The sequence below is a fragment of the Scylla paramamosain genome, chromosome 29 (genome assembly GCF_035594125.1).
Source record: "Scylla paramamosain isolate STU-SP2022 chromosome 29, ASM3559412v1, whole genome shotgun sequence".
Classification (NCBI taxonomy): domain Eukaryota; kingdom Metazoa; phylum Arthropoda; class Malacostraca; order Decapoda; family Portunidae; genus Scylla; species Scylla paramamosain.
In genome coordinates, this window is record NC_087179.1 from 16654380 (window position 1) to 16671879 (window position 17500).

General features: G+C 43.5%; 3 protein-coding genes across 5 annotated transcripts in view; all 3 read left to right on the forward strand.

Moving 5' to 3' along the window:
* Positions 1-12294, forward strand: part of LOC135115767 (inositol 1,4,5-triphosphate receptor associated 2-like) — a 21648-nt gene extending 9354 nt beyond the window's left edge. Inside the window, exons 1-11 of one of the 3 annotated variants that reach the window (XM_064032783.1) lie at positions 154-319; positions 2770-3424; positions 4744-4774; positions 5768-5908; positions 6591-6701; positions 7036-7157; positions 7589-7730; positions 8322-8593; positions 9216-9461; positions 9626-9736; positions 10320-12294. In XM_064032783.1, coding sequence (XP_063888853.1) covers positions 169-319; positions 2770-3424; positions 4744-4774; positions 5768-5908; positions 6591-6701; positions 7036-7157; positions 7589-7730; positions 8322-8593; positions 9216-9461; positions 9626-9736; positions 10320-10578 — 2241 coding nt within the window. In that variant the 5' untranslated portion in view covers positions 154-168 and the 3' untranslated portion in view covers positions 10579-12294. Of the gene's footprint in view, positions 1-153; positions 320-2769; positions 3425-4743; positions 4775-5767; positions 5909-6590; positions 6702-7035; positions 7158-7588; positions 7731-8321; positions 8594-9215; positions 9462-9625; positions 9737-10319 lie in introns of those variants that run through there. The other 2 variants (XM_064032784.1, XM_064032785.1) reach the window with 2 other exon arrangements.
* Positions 12295-14448: 2154 nt separating this feature from the next.
* Positions 14449-17500, forward strand: part of LOC135115651 (piezo-type mechanosensitive ion channel component-like) — a 52923-nt gene continuing 49871 nt past the window's right edge. Inside the window, 1 exon segment of the mRNA XM_064032573.1 lies at positions 14449-16062. The gene's annotated coding sequence lies outside the window, so the exon portion shown is untranslated.
* The window catches only part of LOC135115650 (mucin-7-like), a 7921-nt gene continuing 4945 nt past the window's right edge, over positions 14525-17500 (forward strand). The window contains exons 1-3 of the mRNA XM_064032572.1: positions 14525-14604; positions 14704-14811; positions 14981-15063. Of these exons, the coding sequence (XP_063888642.1) occupies positions 14525-14604; positions 14704-14811; positions 14981-15063 (271 nt within the window). The remainder of the gene's footprint in view (positions 14605-14703; positions 14812-14980; positions 15064-17500) is intronic.

Genomic DNA, 17500 nt, shown 5'->3' on the forward strand with positions numbered 1-17500 from the left:
GTGATGTCATAACTTACTACAAGACGATCAGGGGGAACAAGACACCACGCACCACCACATCACCACCTACTACTACAGTGGCAACCTAGATAGTAGTAGTAGTAGTAGTAGTAGTAGTAATGGTGGTGGTGGTGGTTAGGAAGGATGTTTGTGGTAATAGTGGCAGTGATGGTGGTGGTGGTGGTGGTGGTGGTGCGCCAGAACACAGGGCGGCAGTGTGGCTTTCTGTGGTGGAGGGAGAAGGAGGTGTGGGGTGTTCGCTACTCACTCTCACTCTCTCACACACTCTCTCTCTCTCTCGTACTCTCTTCCTTGCCCAGTGCGTGAAGAAAATAAGTGCAAATTTAACGAACAGTAGTGAAATAAGTGACCTCGTGTGTCTGTGTGTGTGTGTGCGTGTTTGTGTGTATGTGGGGTGTATATGTGGCAAAACTATCAACACAGGAAACACTTTTGAGATATGTAAGTGAAGAACATCTCCTGCCCCGTGTTGTGTGTGGTGGTGCGTCATATTGCCTCAAGTGTGTGTAAAGAGTGTGCGGTGCGCCGTGCCTGCTGATGTGCTTCCGAGTGTCCATTTAGTGTGAAGTGAAGTGAGAAAAGGGAAAATAGTGTAGCGGAGTGAGTGAAAAATAGGGTGAATGAATTAGACGAATAGGTGAAGTAAAATGAAGAGTGTGGTGATTTTATTTATCTGTTTATTTATTTGTTTTCAATAAATGCCACGTTGAAAGTTTTAAAAAGGAAACGCCAAGGAGATAACTGCCACTGCTACTACCGCTACCACTATTACCACCACCACCACCACTACTACTACTACTACTACTACTACTACTACTACTACTACTACTACTACTACTACTACCACCACCGCTACAGAAAACAAAATCCAAAAATTATTACTACTACCGCTACTACTACTACTACTACTACTACTACTACTACTGAACGATAGCAACACAATACCAAGACTACTTATATGTCAAGTATAGAGTAAGACATTAAAAATAGGAATGAACAAGAGAAGAACAACTGAGAATAATAGCGAAGAGACGAATAGAATAGGAGGAGGAGGAGGAGGAGGAGGAGGAGGAGGCTTAGAGCAGGTCTTATTAGGTAACAGTGTTTATTATATCAAGTATCAAAGCACTTGCACCCCTGAGAGAGAGAGAGAGAGAGAGAGAGAGAGAGAGAGAGAGAGAGAGAGAGAGAGAGAGAGAGAGAGGGGGTAGGAGAAGGAATGGGAAGGCTGGCTATCTCTCTCTCTCTCTCTCTCTCTCTCTCTCTCTCTCTCTCTCTCTCTCTCTCTCTCTCTAAGGCTAATCTGATGAAAAATCCTCATGCTCCGTTGATTACTTAATTTATCGCGCGTGCTCACACACACACACACACACACACACACACACACACACACACACACACACACACACACACACACACACACACACACACACACACACACACACACACACACACACGGATACTTTGTTTTCCTGGTATAATTCAACGTCAGTGAACAAAAGAGTAAATAAAAAAAAAAGTGTATCAGTTTTACATATGGAAATGAAATAATTACACTGGCCGTTTAAAAAATGTAAAGCTTTTTTTGAGTGTTATTGTTATTATTATTATTATTATTATTATTATTATTATTATTATTATTATTATTATTATTATTATCATTATTATTATTATTATTATTTCAGTGCATGTCAATGTAAAGTCTGCTGCTGTTTGTTTGTTTGTTCGTTTGTTTGTTTGTTTTTCTTTGTTTTGTTTCTTTGCGGCAGAACGAAAGCGTGAATTTTGGTTCAGTTTTGTAATTTGACATTCTCTCTCTCTCTCTCTCTCTCTCTCTCTCTCTCTCTCTCTCTCTCTCTCTCTCTCTCTCTCTCTCTCTCTCTCTCTCTCTCTCTCTCTCTCTTGCTTAATATTGAACCTATTATGGTGATTCTTACTTTTCATCCTCACACAATATGCACAAAGAGAGAGAGAGAGAGAGAGAGAGAGAGAGAGAGAGAGAGAGAGAGAGAGAGAGAGAGAGAGAGAAGGTGAGGGGGGGACAATGTAATAAGTAGATTAGTAACACAATAACCTAATTTTTTCTTCTTTCCGTTCCCAATAAATAAGAAGAGAATTATAATGTTGTGTGTGTGCTTAGTTTGTGACATTCCTGTAGTGGCGGCGCGGTGTGGCCTTGGTGGTGTGGCGGACTGTTATAGCCAGGGAATAAAGATAATTAATCACCTCTTATTACTTACGTGTGTGGGAGGAAAGTGTGTTGTGTTGGCGCTGGTAAAGTATGACACGCCTTATTATTGTTTTTTTTTTCTATACATTACTACTACTACTACTACTACTACTACCACCACCACCACCACAAACGCTACTGCCTCTGTTGGTACTAATATTATTGTTACTGCCGCTACTACTACTACTACTACTACTACTACTACTACTAAAACTAATGCTAACACTGTTGACCCACTACTTCTACTGCTACTACTACTATTAACACACACACACACACACACACACACACACACACACACACACACACTTCATCCCTCCCCTAACAAACCTTAGCATTACTCTTTTCACTAAACTAAGCTTGCCTGTGTGTGTCTGTCTATCTCCCTTAGTTAGCACATATGTATTCCCCTTCATCTATAATACCATATCCTAATCTTTATCTCTAAGCATAGTATATCTTTACCTCACCTGTCTGTACCTATCCACCTACCTACCTATCTATCCTCCCTTCCCCAGAGACACCCCAAGCCCCGCCACTCGCCAGGACCCCCACGCCCCAGCCCCCAGCAAAGCAGAGGACGCCCCTTCCCTTGCACTGGAGGGGGCGAGGACTGGCGGTGGCGTCGGGGGCTGGGGGCGGGGGCAGTCTAGTGGCGGGGTGGAGGGGGAGGAGGGAAAAAGACCCCCTCAGCAGCCGGGAGTCCCCCTCCACCCCTACCCCTGTGGATGCTGCTCACCTTTCCGCCTTACCTGGGAAAGACTCACCCGGAAAGACTAATTTACCTGAGAAAACGCCAGTACTCGAAGCTACACTCTCACCTGCGCCACCTGGAAAATTACCTGTTATATCGGAAGCCTCACCTGCAAAGACCGATTTACCTGAGGACATCCAATTACCCCCGGGGAAACGCTCACCTGCGCTCATCACAAAGTCACCTGTGAAACCTATCGTGCCGAACAAAAAGCAGAGAATCATATCCTTCTCTGACTTAACAAACGCCCTTGGGATCCAGACACCACACAGGGGCAAGACCAGAGGATCTTCCCCCCACCTGTCCTGGAACCCCTCACCTTTACACGGGAAATTACCTGAAGAAGGGATGGATGTTGAGCTGCCTGTTCCCGAACACCTGGCCTGCCTGTATGACGTGGTGAAGGCGGTGAAGAATAGGTGAAGTGCTCCCGCTAGGTGGCGTGCTGGTGACGGGGTGGTATTAAAGGGTGTGGTGGTGTTTGGGATGGGTTGTGGTGTGTGTGTGTGAGTGTGTGTGTGTGTGTGAGAGAGAGAGAGAGAGAGAGAGAGAGAGAGAGAGAGAGAGAGAGAGAGAGAGAGAGAGAGATTGTTGTCTTATATGTTTTTCATAAATACTAGTTACATAGAACATTACATACAAAAATGTTTATCCAGTTTATTATTATTATTATTATTATTATTATTATTATTATTATTATTATTATTATTATTATTATTATTTTTATTACTACTACTACTACTACTACTACTACTACTACTACTACTACTACTACTACTATACTGCTACTGCTGCTACTACTACTATTACTACTACTACTACTACTACTACCACCACTAATATTATACTTCTGCTACTATAAATATACTACTACTACTACTACTACTACTGTCGCAACACACACACACACACACACACACACACACACACACACACACTATGCACTTAGGAGTATACACAAAGATACACAAGCCTCGCTGTGCTCATCATATTTATTTACGACCTTTATGTGCGTGTGTGTGTGTGTGTGTGTGTGTGTGTGTGTGTGTGTGTGTGTGACCTTTCCTGTTTCCAGCGTGGTCTTGTCTCTCTCTTTCTCTCGCTTGGTGATTCCTGGCTGCCTTCACGCGGCTCTGTGTGACATGGAGATGATAATGGTGTGGTGTACTGTACCGCTCCCTCCCTTCATCCCTCCCTCCCTCCCTCCCCTTAATGCGTACCTTCCCTCCCTCACCTTCCTGTATCGCCCGTATTCTGAAACATTTCCGCGCCGCACTTCCACTACATTCTAAAGGTTGTAGTTGAAGTGACTCGGGTTTTTTTAAGTGTGTTCTTAGCGACAGATGAACAAGAACTCGGCCTATCATCTCTGTGACCTTTGGAAATTTTCTTGCTGAGAGAGTGAAGCGTTTCAGGATACGGGCGTATATTGCACCCTGTAGACACACACGACACTGCTCCTTATATTGACCTTTATGGTGAGAATTTTGTCATTTGTCCCTCTACGCAACTCCATGAATTCTTTAGAAATAGATGATCTGTGTCTACATTTTCTTTATTTCAAACTTTTACATTTTCTTTATTTATTCATTTTATTTATTTATTTATTTATTTTCATCCCCGTAATAATGATAGTGTTTCTTTACTTACTTTCACTCTTCCTCCTTAGTGTGTCTTCCCTCCTCGTTCTCTGCTAATAAATATACTAATGGACGTCCTTTTCTCTCTCTCTTTCCAGCAACGAGAACTTGTCGCCACAGGAAATTGAGGTGAGGACATGATTTGGGCAGAGGCCTTGGTGTCTCGGAGGAGGGGACGGGAAGGGCTTGTATTTTGAAACACCTCTGCGCCGCATCCCCGCCACTCTCAAAAGGCTCTATATAATTGAAGCTACACGTGTTTTTAAGTCTTTTTTTACGATTCCAGTGAAAGTTTAACAATATTTCTACATAACTACAAGGAGAAACAGTCTCGGGAACGTGGCTTATCATCTCTGTAGCCTTTGAAAGTAACCGCGGTGGGACAGCGAAGCGTTTCTCAGTACTGACCATGGAACACAGGGGAAGAGAGATAGGGAGAAAAATACCTTATGTTGATGAAACACTTGATATCATACAAGCCTATTTGATCCTGTGGTGTTGTGTATGTGCTGGATCAGGTCATGGGCGTGGCTGTGAGTGGATGAAAGGAGGGAGGGAGTTTATCATTCAGCTTTAATGTTCAGATCCCCTTGTGGTGTGCAGCGCAGGGATGGCATGTGTGTGGAAGGGCTGTGGTGGCATTAGTAGATGTCACAGTTGTAGTTGTAGAGTTTGGGTGGTGGTGGTGGTTGTATGTAGTAAGTAGGTGGTAGCTTTAGTCATAGTCATAGTTGTTGTTGTTGTTGTTTTTGTAGGTTATTATGTGATGTCAGCTAAATTAGTCCCTTATTAATAGTAGTGGAACAAGTGATAGTAGTAGTAGTAGTAGTAGTAGATATAGTAATCATGCAGTCAGTATTATGAGTAGTATGTAGTAGTAATATTTATAAGTCATTTCATCAGTCACTTGTCACTCAGTCAGTTTGTCAGTCACTCAGAATTAGGAGGCATGAACAGTAATAGTAGTAGTAGTAGTAGTAGGGACTGGCACTCTCAGTAAGCCCTTTTTTTCTCACATGCAATTGCTCATGGCCAGTGCCCCTCTTATATAAAAAAAAATAGTAGCAGTAGTAGTAGCAGTAGCAGCAGCATCCCCCTAATCCCATCTCGATCCTTCAACAGAACAAATTCACTCAGTTGTCCCTGGCCTTCAAGACAGACCGCCTCACCCTGCGGCAGCGCCTGGACCTGCAGCAGCGCCACCGAGACACGGCCGAGTCCAACTTGGAGAATGAGTTTAAGCACCTCAGGAGTTCCGTGCTGGTGCGTCCTTGTCTTCCCTCTCCTTTTGCTCCTTCCCTCTATCATTCCTTCCCTTCTTCCTCATGTTCCTGCCCTCCATCTCTTCCTTGTCCTCTTGTTTCTTTTCTCTATCATTCCTTCCATTCTTCCTCTTGTTCCTTCTCGCAGTCTTCCTTCCCATCTTCCTCTTCCTGCTCGTTCTTTCTATCATCCTTCTCTTCTTCCTTATCCTGTTGCTCTTTCTCTCCATCATCCTTCCCCTCTTCCTCCTTGCCCTCTTCCTCCTTGCTCCATCCCTCCATCCTCTTCCTCCTCCTCCTCCTCCTCCTTGTCCTCCTCTTGTTCCTTCTCTCTATCATCTTTCCTCTCTTCCTCCTCATACCCCCACATACCCTCTTTAACCTCTTGACTTTCTCTTGCCTCCACTCCCCACTCCCATTCCCTGCTTCACCTTCCCTCATTTCCTTACCTTTAATTATACTCTCCTTTTCTTCCTTCCCCTCTCTCCCTACCCTTTTCCCTCTATAATCTTGATTTGCCATCTCTCCTTGCCCTCTGCTTCCCTCCCATCCATCTCCTCTTCCTACAGTGCTCAACAAAATGAAGGTATTGGTTGGGTAGTGTTCCATCACCTTAACAAGACAGTGTTGGTGGTGGTGGTGGTGTTGATGATAGAATCCCTCATGTGTTTCCCTTCCGCCAGGCTCTGCACGCAGACTGCATGGACTCAGAGCTGGTGGATGCCGTCACACAGGTACGCCGACACCTGGATGTCCTCGCCACGTCATCCAACAGACTCATCTCCACTTCCGAGGTACATCACCAAGGCTATTGTCATCTGGTCCTCTCTTTTCAATGCCTGACTTCTATTGGTCTTATTTACATTGTGTATTGACACTATCCTTTTGCTTTCCGTCACTTGATCTTAATCACTTGTTCCTACCCCATGGATCTTGTAGCAGACTTCTTCCACTTGGCCTTTATTAATCATTCCTCTTGCTTCCCTCACTCTGATTTTCCTAACATGTCTCTCCTCCTTCCCTTAATGCCTCCCCCTTTGCCACTGGCAGTTTTGCATAGCTCTAACTGGAGCTGTGTGATCTTATGATGTTGCAGTAGTGCAATGAAAACTGTTCCTCCTGTGGCAGGTGTGGGGCGCCGTGCAGCAGGAGTGGCGGGTGTCTCGTGCCCTTGAGGTTCTCTTCCTTCATGTGGACAATGTCAAGAGGATGTACGAGCGGGACCATCAGGAGCTGGTGGAGCTGAGGCGGTGAGGACTCCTGCACTGAGTTGTCCTTTACTAGTGTATCCATTGCCATGTCATTTACTGAATGAAACCTGACTAGACTACTTTGATAACAGCCTTAGAGTTGTCCATGAATATAATGTAAGTGATAGAGGGTGTTTGAATACCATGAACAACTAAAGCTTCCCCAGAGAAGTACAGATAACTGGAATGAAGTAGAACAAATGACAGATTTGAGCAACTTACATCATCTCAAAGAAAGGCGGCATGAATGTACATGAGGAGACTTTTAGGGTCATCTTTCATGTCCTCCATGCAGCAGGTTACCCTTCAGTGCTTCACTATGTCTACAGCTGAGACTTGTCACTATTCACCAGTCCACCATTGAGGAGTACATCTTGTGTGGAGTGAAGCAAGTTAATACATGAGTCCCTGAAGTGTGTTTTGTCCCACAGAGTGCTCAAGGATTGCCAAATTGAACTGCCGAATCAAGGTCTGCTTGCCAACGGCACTGGGGGCAACAACCAGACCTCCACAGACTCTCCAGTTGCCAGTAGAAGGCTGAGGGCTCTGAGTCTGGCTATATGCAGCACCAAGGTGTGTGTGTGTGTGTGTGTGTGTGTGTGTGTGTGTGTGTGTGTGTGTGTGTGTGTGTGTGTGTGTGTGTGTGTGTAGGGGATGGTTTTCTCAGCAGCAAACAAAACATCTTATTTATGGCTACTCTTGATACCTTTGTTCTTATTTTCATATAACTTGAGGCTACAGACATTCAGTTTATAAAGTTTACAAGACATGTTCCTGATTTAGAAACACAAAATTCACATTTATTAATAAGAATATTAGAAATTTGCCACCAAAAAATTTTGTAAGTACAATATATTTAAAAGTTCAAAGCTGTTGTTGATTGCAATTTACTAACAGTTTTTAAGAATGTCACTCTTGTACATTACAACTCACTGGTGTATATTCCATTCTCTCATTCATAACCTTCACCATACTTGTTTCATCATCACGTGTAAGCCTTACCACCACACCTCTCCTCCCACACCTCCCCATCTCCTCCCACTCCTTGCTGTCTCCTTCCATGCCTTGCTGTCTCCTCCCACACTTCCCCATCTCCTCCCACACTTCCCCATCTCCTTCCACTCCTCCCCATCTCCTCTCATGCCTCCCTGTCTCCTCTCACAGGCTGCACAGTCCTCAGACACCAGGAGAGTCAGCGTTGCCTCCCCCTCCTCCAAGAGCTCTGCCAGTGGCTTTGCAGGAAGTGCTAGATCAAGGGCCCGCCGTGCCTCCCTCATGCCAGACCTCAAACCCTTCAGGGAGCAGCTGGCCGGCCTTACTGCTGCTGCCTTTGTTGCCTCCAGGGAGTCCTCTTCCTCCTCCTCTTCTGCAAGTGGCCTCAGTGCCCCCAAGGAGAGTGCAGAAGAGGGAACAGGGGGCAGTGGTACCACTTCTGGGTGAGGAACTTGCACAGAAACACTCTCTCTCTCTCTCTCTCTCTCTCTCTCTCTCTCTCTCTCTCTCTCTCTCTCTCTCTCTCTCTCTCTCTCTCTCTCTCTCTCTCTCTCTCTCTCTCTCTCTCTCTCTCTCTCTCTCTCTCTCTCTCTCTCTCTCTCTCTCTCTCTCTCTCTCTCTCTCTCTCTCTCTCTCTCTCTCTCTCTCTCTCTCTCTCTCTCTCTCTCTCTCTCTCTCTCTCTCTCTCTCTCTCTCTCTCTCTCTCTCTCTCTCTCTCTCTCTCTCTCTCTCTCTCTCTCTCTCTCTCTCTCTCTCTCTCTCTCTCTTTAATTTCCCTCATTGAGTTGTGTATCCTTTATTTCTTTTACACTTTTATTCACCGTGTTATTGGTTATTAATATTTTTTCAGAACTTGTAATAGTGACTGTGGTGATCCAGTCTTTAGCAGCACTGGTAGAGTAGCATTGCTGATATTGTGATGATGGGGTTAAAAATGTAAATCTTCTAGTTGTACATACTCGTACATGTATTATTTTAGGTGTGCTCATGTAATACAGGAAGTGGTGCACATATACCTGGTGGCTTTCTACAACTTCCCTTAGGCTCACGTGTTGACTCTTGCAGGAGGTGGAGCTGCAGCATAACAGAGGAAGTCAATGAGAGTGGGGAGGAGGATGCCGGCAGCACTCAGGACACCACCTCCAGCACCACCTCCAATGCTGCTGCCGCCGCCATCAACAACAACAATGAGGATGACGACGACAACACCGCCAGCCTCCCCGCCTTCACCCCTGCCAACATTGCCACCTTGGGCCACCTTCACCCTGACTTTCAGCTGGAAGATGACCTGCTCACTGACTCAGAAGAAAGGTATTCATGCCTCAGGAATTACAGAACCGAGATTTTTTTTTATGACTAAGTATGAACAAAGAATGTGCACTGAGAATGCCACATCTCAGCTTTAAGATGAGTGTAAATGAAATAAGATTTTGAGTGATCATTGAGATCAAAGACTAATAATTTGTGTTTTGCAGGGACAGTGATGATTCTGGCCATTCAGAAATAAGTCAAGCACCATCAGAGGAGCCCAAGCCTTCCCTACCATCTTTCCTAGACAGGTTCTGGGCCAGATCAAGACCCCCACAGTGAGTCTCTTCTCAACACTGTTCATAGAGAGTAGTGCCACATGTGCCTCACTCAGGCTACTGTGTGTGAAGGCTGTGTGTTCATGATGTGGATGTGTTTGGATGCTGTTGAAGGATGCAGTGGAGTGATGAAAAGTGTGAGCAAGTGTGTGAGGATGTGGGGATGCATTAAGGAAAATGAAGGTTTGAGAGAGGAAGTTGTAGAAACCCTACACAAATTTCTTTCCATTTACCGGGCTTGCAAGATGTGGCTGTAATGTAATGACAGACATATTCATAACTTGCAGTAGATTGTTTTTTAACCATACTTTACTTAGCATAGTTCAGCAAACATGATAAAATTTTAAATCTTCAATCACTCCCATTGTACTTAAAGAGTGGCACTGCATTTGCCCATCACATATTAAGCTTGCGGGCTCTTGGAAAATTGGAGTTGGGAAAGTCATCCATATTTTTCAAGCTATAAATGATTGATCAATTACTTTACATGCCATAACAACAAGGTGATGTGGTACCTTAGGAAAATGTTGAGGTTTATTATAGCGATGATACAAAGTAATTGTGTGTGTGTTTGGCTTCTCAGGTGGGTGCTGGTGACCATAGAGGGACTGATAGGGTGGGCTAAGGGAGGGCAGTGGCCATACTCCCAGCAGCAGACGGTGCAGGGGGCGCGGTATGCCTTCACCTCCCTGCTGCTCCTGGTGGCTGCACTGTTCCTGCTGGTGACCCTCTCCTCAGGGGATGCCAGCATCCCACAGCCTCGCCACCCTGGCTGGACCACCATGAACCACCTCCTGCACCCCTTCGTCACCCTGCGCTACCTGCAGACACCACCCACCTGACCCTCACACCTGACCCACGGCTCACCTGCCTGCTGGGATGAGCACCTGCCAACGCACTCCTCACAGTGGACTGGCAGTGCTGCTACATCCTGCAGATGCTGTTTTTATGGATAGTTTTTAGTGTTTACCTTCTTGCTGATGTGAAGTAATATAGCAGTTTTATTTATCACACTTCCTTTTGTTTGTCATCATGCCTCATTTTATACTTTTCCTCATAGACTTGTTTCATTACTTTTCATGATCATTGAAATGTGATTGTAAATGTTCTATAGGAAACCAAACTGTGAATTTGTGTGTGTGTGTGTGTGTGTGTGTGTGTGTGTGTGTGTGTGTGTGTGTGTGTGTGTGTATGTGTGTGTGTGTGTGTGTGTGTGTGTGTGTGTGTGTGTGTGTGTGTGTGTGTGTGTGTGTGTGTGTGTGTGTGTGTGTGTGTGTGTGTGTGTGTGTGTGTGTGTGTGTGTGTGTGTGTGTGTGTCAACACTTGCAAACATGCCTGTGTGTTAAAATGAAAAGTGCATTATTTTTCTCATTCATCTTACCACCCTCAGCTGGTGTAGCTTCTTCTTTCATCTTTCACTGGTACAGCTGCCCCTCCCTGCTGCTTCAGGGGTGCAGGGCTCCATGTGGGCAGCCTTCAGGTCACAGCAGATGGCAAGCACCTCATGGTCATACTCATGAAATCTCAAATTTTATCTTTTTCCTTGGTATTTCTGACATGTCTTTTTCTGTGGATATTTTTGTTATATATTCCTTGCTTTCTCTGTTGTCAGATTTCATTATCATGGTGAGTTACATCTCAGGCTCAGATAATATTCAAAACCATAAAATGTTCTGCCATTTTCTGACAGTGTAAATATTTTTTGGAAAGGAAAAGATTTAAAACTGTATTTCCTGTCAGTTTGAACTACAGGGAAGTGAGCAGTGAGTATTGTAAGAGACGACAAGTACTGTGTGTCATAGCACAAAGCCTGGAGACGGCTGAGGGGATGTGGCTGTGACAGACTCAGACAGGTGGCAGTGAAGCAAGGAAGATGAACATATTTATAGTGCAAGAAAAATGGACTTTATCTTTGGAGTGAAGCGATCTTTTGAACAATCTGGATGTGCTTTTTTTTTTTTTTTTTTTTTTTTTTTTTTTTTTTTTTGTCAGTGTTGAGCAGACAAGTTGAGAAGCAGTCTTCAAAGGGTAAACTGTGGATCATGTATGCACACTTGGCAGCCTCCTGCAGCCACACAGCCTTCCTCCTTCAGCTTACAGGAGGAGCAGAGGTACATGTGTACATCAGGGAGCGCTGTCCCTGTACACTTGATAGACTCCTGCAGCCACACAGCCTCTCCATAAGTCATTGGAGGTGCATTAAAGTTATTTTTTGTTATGCTGCCGCTTTTAGTTACTCGGATAAGAAAGGAGAGGCTATGAAATCCTGAGTGCCATGTATTATGAAGTACTTTATTTATGTTTGAGGAGCATTACTCACTGCTGTCATGATAATGGAGGCTTATTCTTGTCTTCCTTTAATCTGCATCTTCCTTTAAGATGCAGAGAATAAGTTGAGTTGACAACACAGTGTTTGTGTTCTCAGAAGAATGCCAGTTTTAGGAGTGAATACAAGATTATCACATTGTTCATTTCTGACATGTATCATAGGGAGCAATATGTATTTACTGTGATAACATTCAAATGAAGTCATGTATATCAATAAATTTATATGATGAGGCAAGTGTTTCTTTACTATTAGGAACACAGGTAATAATAATGATCATGTTCCATTTCATTACAAAGTGCAGCTGAGTGGCTAAAAATATACTTGGTTACATTGGTGGGTTGAGATTTGGGCTATCTGTACTGAGAGAATGGGAAAAGAACATAGACATCTTACCTATATACAAGAGTACATACACCACAAGACTTGTGTAGTGGAGTGGTGTGTTGATGAGGTGAGCAGCTTTGGGGCAGTGCTAGAGGGAGGGAGGCAGGTGGCAGGTTTATAGTGGTGGAGGGATGACTCGGGTCAGGGAGGACAGACGTTCATCATGTTTACTGTGACAGAAATAGGACTACATTTGTATTCTTTCTGGCCTGGCTCTATTGTGCATGTGTGTGTGTGTGTATCTTGCATGAGCAAAGCCAGAAATCTGTATGTATGTAAGTATATTAACCATTGCTCATGTGCTGCTGCAATGAAGTGAGTATGTGCAATGTTGAGTAATTTATCATTATGTACAGATTATATATATATATATATATATATATATATATATATATATATATATATATATATATATATATATATATATATATATATATATATATATATATATATATATATATATATATATATATATATATATATATATATATATATATATATATATATATATATATATATATATATATATATATATATATAGTGTGTGTGTGTGTGTGTGAAAGGCTGTGAGAATATATACAAGGTGTATAGAACGGAAATTAATTAATGAGAATATGAAAAGTGATTGTACAAACTGAATGCAGTGTTATGCCTCGCTGAACTTCACACATGCACATACGTACTGCATTACAAGCACAGGGTGATTCATAATTACATGCATCAAATCAGAAGAAATATCTCCTTGGATAATTTCAGACGACAATATTTTTGGGATAAAAGGTCAAATGTAAATGGTTCAGCTATTTCACTACATTTAAGATGTCTTATTAATCCCAAGTTGTCCATCCACCATCCTTCCCCCATCAGCACACCCTGCCGCTGCCGCTGACTGCTTCACCACACACAGTCCAGGTAACGTGAAGCTGCTTGATGGCGTGCGTCTCGCTGAAGGCGAGGCGTGTGGCGAGCTGCTCAGGCTGCCCTTCACCTGCCATCCTCAATAATACCTCTAAATTGTAAGGTAATAGCCAAACTATGAACAATTCCACACCTTAACACAGACATTGCTGCGTCCTCCAGTATAATGTACTTAGTAATTATGGATCACCTTGTATGTTCATCGTTCAAATTTACGCATTTATAGTTATCATGGTATTCATTAACGTCCATCACAGACTCCCAGACAACACTCTGAGTTCTGTAGCTGGTCATAGACTCACACTCAATCTCGTAACTATCACCTATTGCTTCTCAGGCTTAATCGAACATTCTCTTGCAAGTTTAGATTATAATTTTGAAACAATTGAGTAACTGAGTTCAAATCTCCAAAGTGCCAATAGTTTTATTATTGCTTAGTAAATTTGATTCAGTTTACTCAGACAATGTAACAAATATGATGATGTCATTAGCAGTGAAAAGACTGATCATTGTTCCTACAAAATAATGACCGTGGTGGTGCCACGTCTCATGCCAGGGTGAGGCGGGCGGGCAAGGGTCCTCCGTGGTCCCGTGACGCGCCACGCCCACGCCAATCGTCTGCTGCGCCCCGCCCACTTTCTGGTTCCAGCAACGTCGTCCCCAATAACTAAATGCGCAGTAAATGGCTTCATGAAGGCACTGGGGATTTAAGGCTGGCGAAGGGCGATAAACTCTTTGAAAATTGCCGGAGGTGAATGACCGCGGTCTTGTCGAAAAATTTTCATGTCAAGGAGTTGTTTTACGATGACGACTATTGATTTCCTTGCCAGCCTGGCGGTGATTCATAGGGTATTTACCTCAGAGTTTGATCCCTTGATGGCCTAAGTGAATTGCGTGAAGCCAAGGAAGGCAGCGCAGAGTGGCGTATACAGGACAGAACTACAGAAAAGTAATGTTAATAAGCAAGGCGAGCCATACATACCATATTTCACTACTACTTTATGAAGAAATTTACTGGTAATGCAACAGTTTACATACATATTACCAGCTCAGAGAAGATTACAAGTAATGTATACATACATCATAAAAAGGAAAGCTTATATTACATTGAGAAACCAGAAAATATCTGGAGTTATACTGAAAAATCGGAGAGCGTGATGAAAAGTCTGGAGACTGTGAAGCTCCGCGGCATCGGGTTTCCTGTCTCTTCACTCAGTGCTGGGAGAGACGCGGCCGAGTGAGGGTGTGGGCTTCGCTCAATCCTTGGCGGCTCCCTCGCCTTCCTGACACTCTGACCTCACGTTTTGTGGCTCCATTGGCTTGCGTATACCATCAGCACTAGGCGGCGCGTGGCAAGCGTGGCACGGCGCCCGGAGGATGGCGAGGCGCGGCACCAGGAGAGGCGGCGCGACGGTGACCACGTGACGACTTGTAAACAAAACTCGTGAGCGAAGGAGACCAGAAAAAAAAAAGATAAACATTGACCACCGTACCATTGCACCAGTGCTTCGTTATCATCTTCTTGCTCCATACACTGTATTCCTCCCCTCTTTGTGCGTTAGTCCACTGTTTCTATTTTTACAGTGCCAGTGACACACCCGCTGTCACACTAGTACACCTGGACAACACTTAGCAAGGCGACGCACGGGAGAACAAGAAGAGGTGGGCAACTCCATAGCCACCCTAGAGAACTCTGGTAACTCTACATCCTGTCATTGGCGTGTGGAGTGATTTGGAGGAGCTGTGAAGCGGAGAGAGGAAAAAACCGATCTACATGAAATGACAGACTGACTGGTTTCTTCCAGTTCACCAAGGTTGTGTGAGGCATTGTGGCATTGTGGCGTTGCAGGGAAGCGTGCACCAAACGGGTTACAAAAATAGTTGTTGGTCTTAAGCGAATATCTGCATGAAGCTCAAAACGATTCTAGTCACGGTATGTATATTTATTCCTGCGTTCCTGTGTGACAGTGGATGATACAGAAGCATTTTAAAGACTTAATGTTCCTTGTGAGTTGGCGCTCTTCTCTCACGCAGACATTTTTTTAATATACGCAAAATTAGATTTTTTTTTTTTATGAACTTTAGCGCTGATCAATATTTAAAACCAGGACTTAACCAAAACGCGATACAGAATCTGCTTCACTCGCCGTCCTTCCTCCCCACGATCTTGAAATTTATTAGTTCTGTTTCGTCTGTAACTCTTGAACCTCACCCATGTACAAAAAACAGAGGAAGAGAAGAAAGGGAATAAAGAAGGAAGAGAAGGATAAGGAGGACCATAATTACACAGAACGAGAAGGGAGGAAGTGAAGAAGAGGAGGAGAACGAAAGCTACAACCACACACGGAAATAAAGAAGGAACAACAAACTGAAGATAACCACGTGTGTTTGTTTGAACGTGTCAGCCGAACATTTAAGTCAAACTTGAAAAAAAAAAACACCACCACCACCACCACCACCACTACTACTACTACTACTACTACTACTACTACTACTACTACTACTACCACCACCACCACCACCACCATCACCACTGCAGCCTCCCTCACGTCTCCCCAACCACCTGTCAAGACTTTCCACCCCCTCTGCTGCCTGCCTGTCACCACCACCACCTGTCACCGACCTCATTTACACCGCCCACCTGTGAACCACCACCACCACCACCACTACTACCTATTACCTCAGGATAAAAGAGGTGAGTATTTACACACACACACACACACACACACACACACACACACACACACACACACAGAGAGAGAGAGAGAGAGAGAGAGAGAGAGACTTATTTGGCAACTCTACGTACCTTTGCTGTATATAGTGACAGGTATGCGAACTCACTCTCTCTCTCTCTCTCTCTCTCTCTCTCTCTCTCTCTCTCTCTCTCTCTCTCTCTGATGGAAAAGGGAGTCAAGGCCAATAATTAATTACATTATGGACACCTTTGTTCAATTTGGAGATGAAAGTCACGCACACCTTTAATTACTGCAGGGAAGATATTATTATTATTATTATTATTATTATTATTATATATTATTATTATTATTATTATTATTATTATTATTATTATTATTATTATTATTATTATTGGTGTGGATGTTATTCTTCCTCTTTTATTCAGATATCCTTTGTTTTCCTCTTTTTCTTTCTCTGGTTTTACTTGCTTCTTTTTCATTTCCTTTTTTTTCTTCTCACCATGTTTCTTTTCCTTCCTTGTATTCTTCCTTCTCATTTCTTTATTTTTCTCACGTTTCATATTATTGCGTATCTCCTTACCTTCCTGATCTTTTCCTGAGAGAGAGAGAGAGAGAGAGAGAGAGAGAGAGAGAGAGAGAGAGAGAGAGAGAGAGAGAGAGAGAGGTGTCGGGGGAGAGGTTAGGAAGGGGCGTAATGAACAGGTAGAGTTAGGGGAGCCCTCACGACCACACCCACGCCCACTGACACTACCACCACCACGCCCACGCAGACCACGCCCACTGCACCCCTCGCCCTGATGATGATGATGATGATGGTGATAATGATGATGGTTACCGCCCCCTGTGTGAAAATTTTATACGTGATGAAAAGGAAAAATTCTGACTGGTGTGTACGATACATTTTTTTCCCCCTTCTTTTCTTCCTGTTGTAGTAGTAGTAGTAGTAGTAGTAGTAGTAGTAGCAGCAGCAGCAATAACTACTACTACTACTACTACTACTACTACTACTGAGATCCTACATTCTAATTTTATACTAACTGCGCAACATATCAAAAAACATTACAACACATATTATCATCATTTTCCGTCCTTGTCTCCTTGCCTCACGTCTTTCTCCCTTCCCTTCCTCCTCTGGTTCCTCACGTGTCACTCCTTCCCTTTGTTTCAACTCTAATTGCCTTGTTTGGGGGGACACTGCAATGATGAACGAGGGATGTTATTGCTTTGTTCTTGTCATTGCTTTTGTTAATGATGGTGGTGGTGGTGGTGGTGGTGGTATCATCATCATCATCATTATTTTTATCATTACCTTTATTTTTATCATTGTTATTACTTTTAGTAGTAGTAGAAGTAGTGATAGTTATAGTAGTTGAGAATAGTAGATGATATAGTAATTTAAATGGTAAATCAGTTATTGTAGTAGTAGTAGTAGGCAGT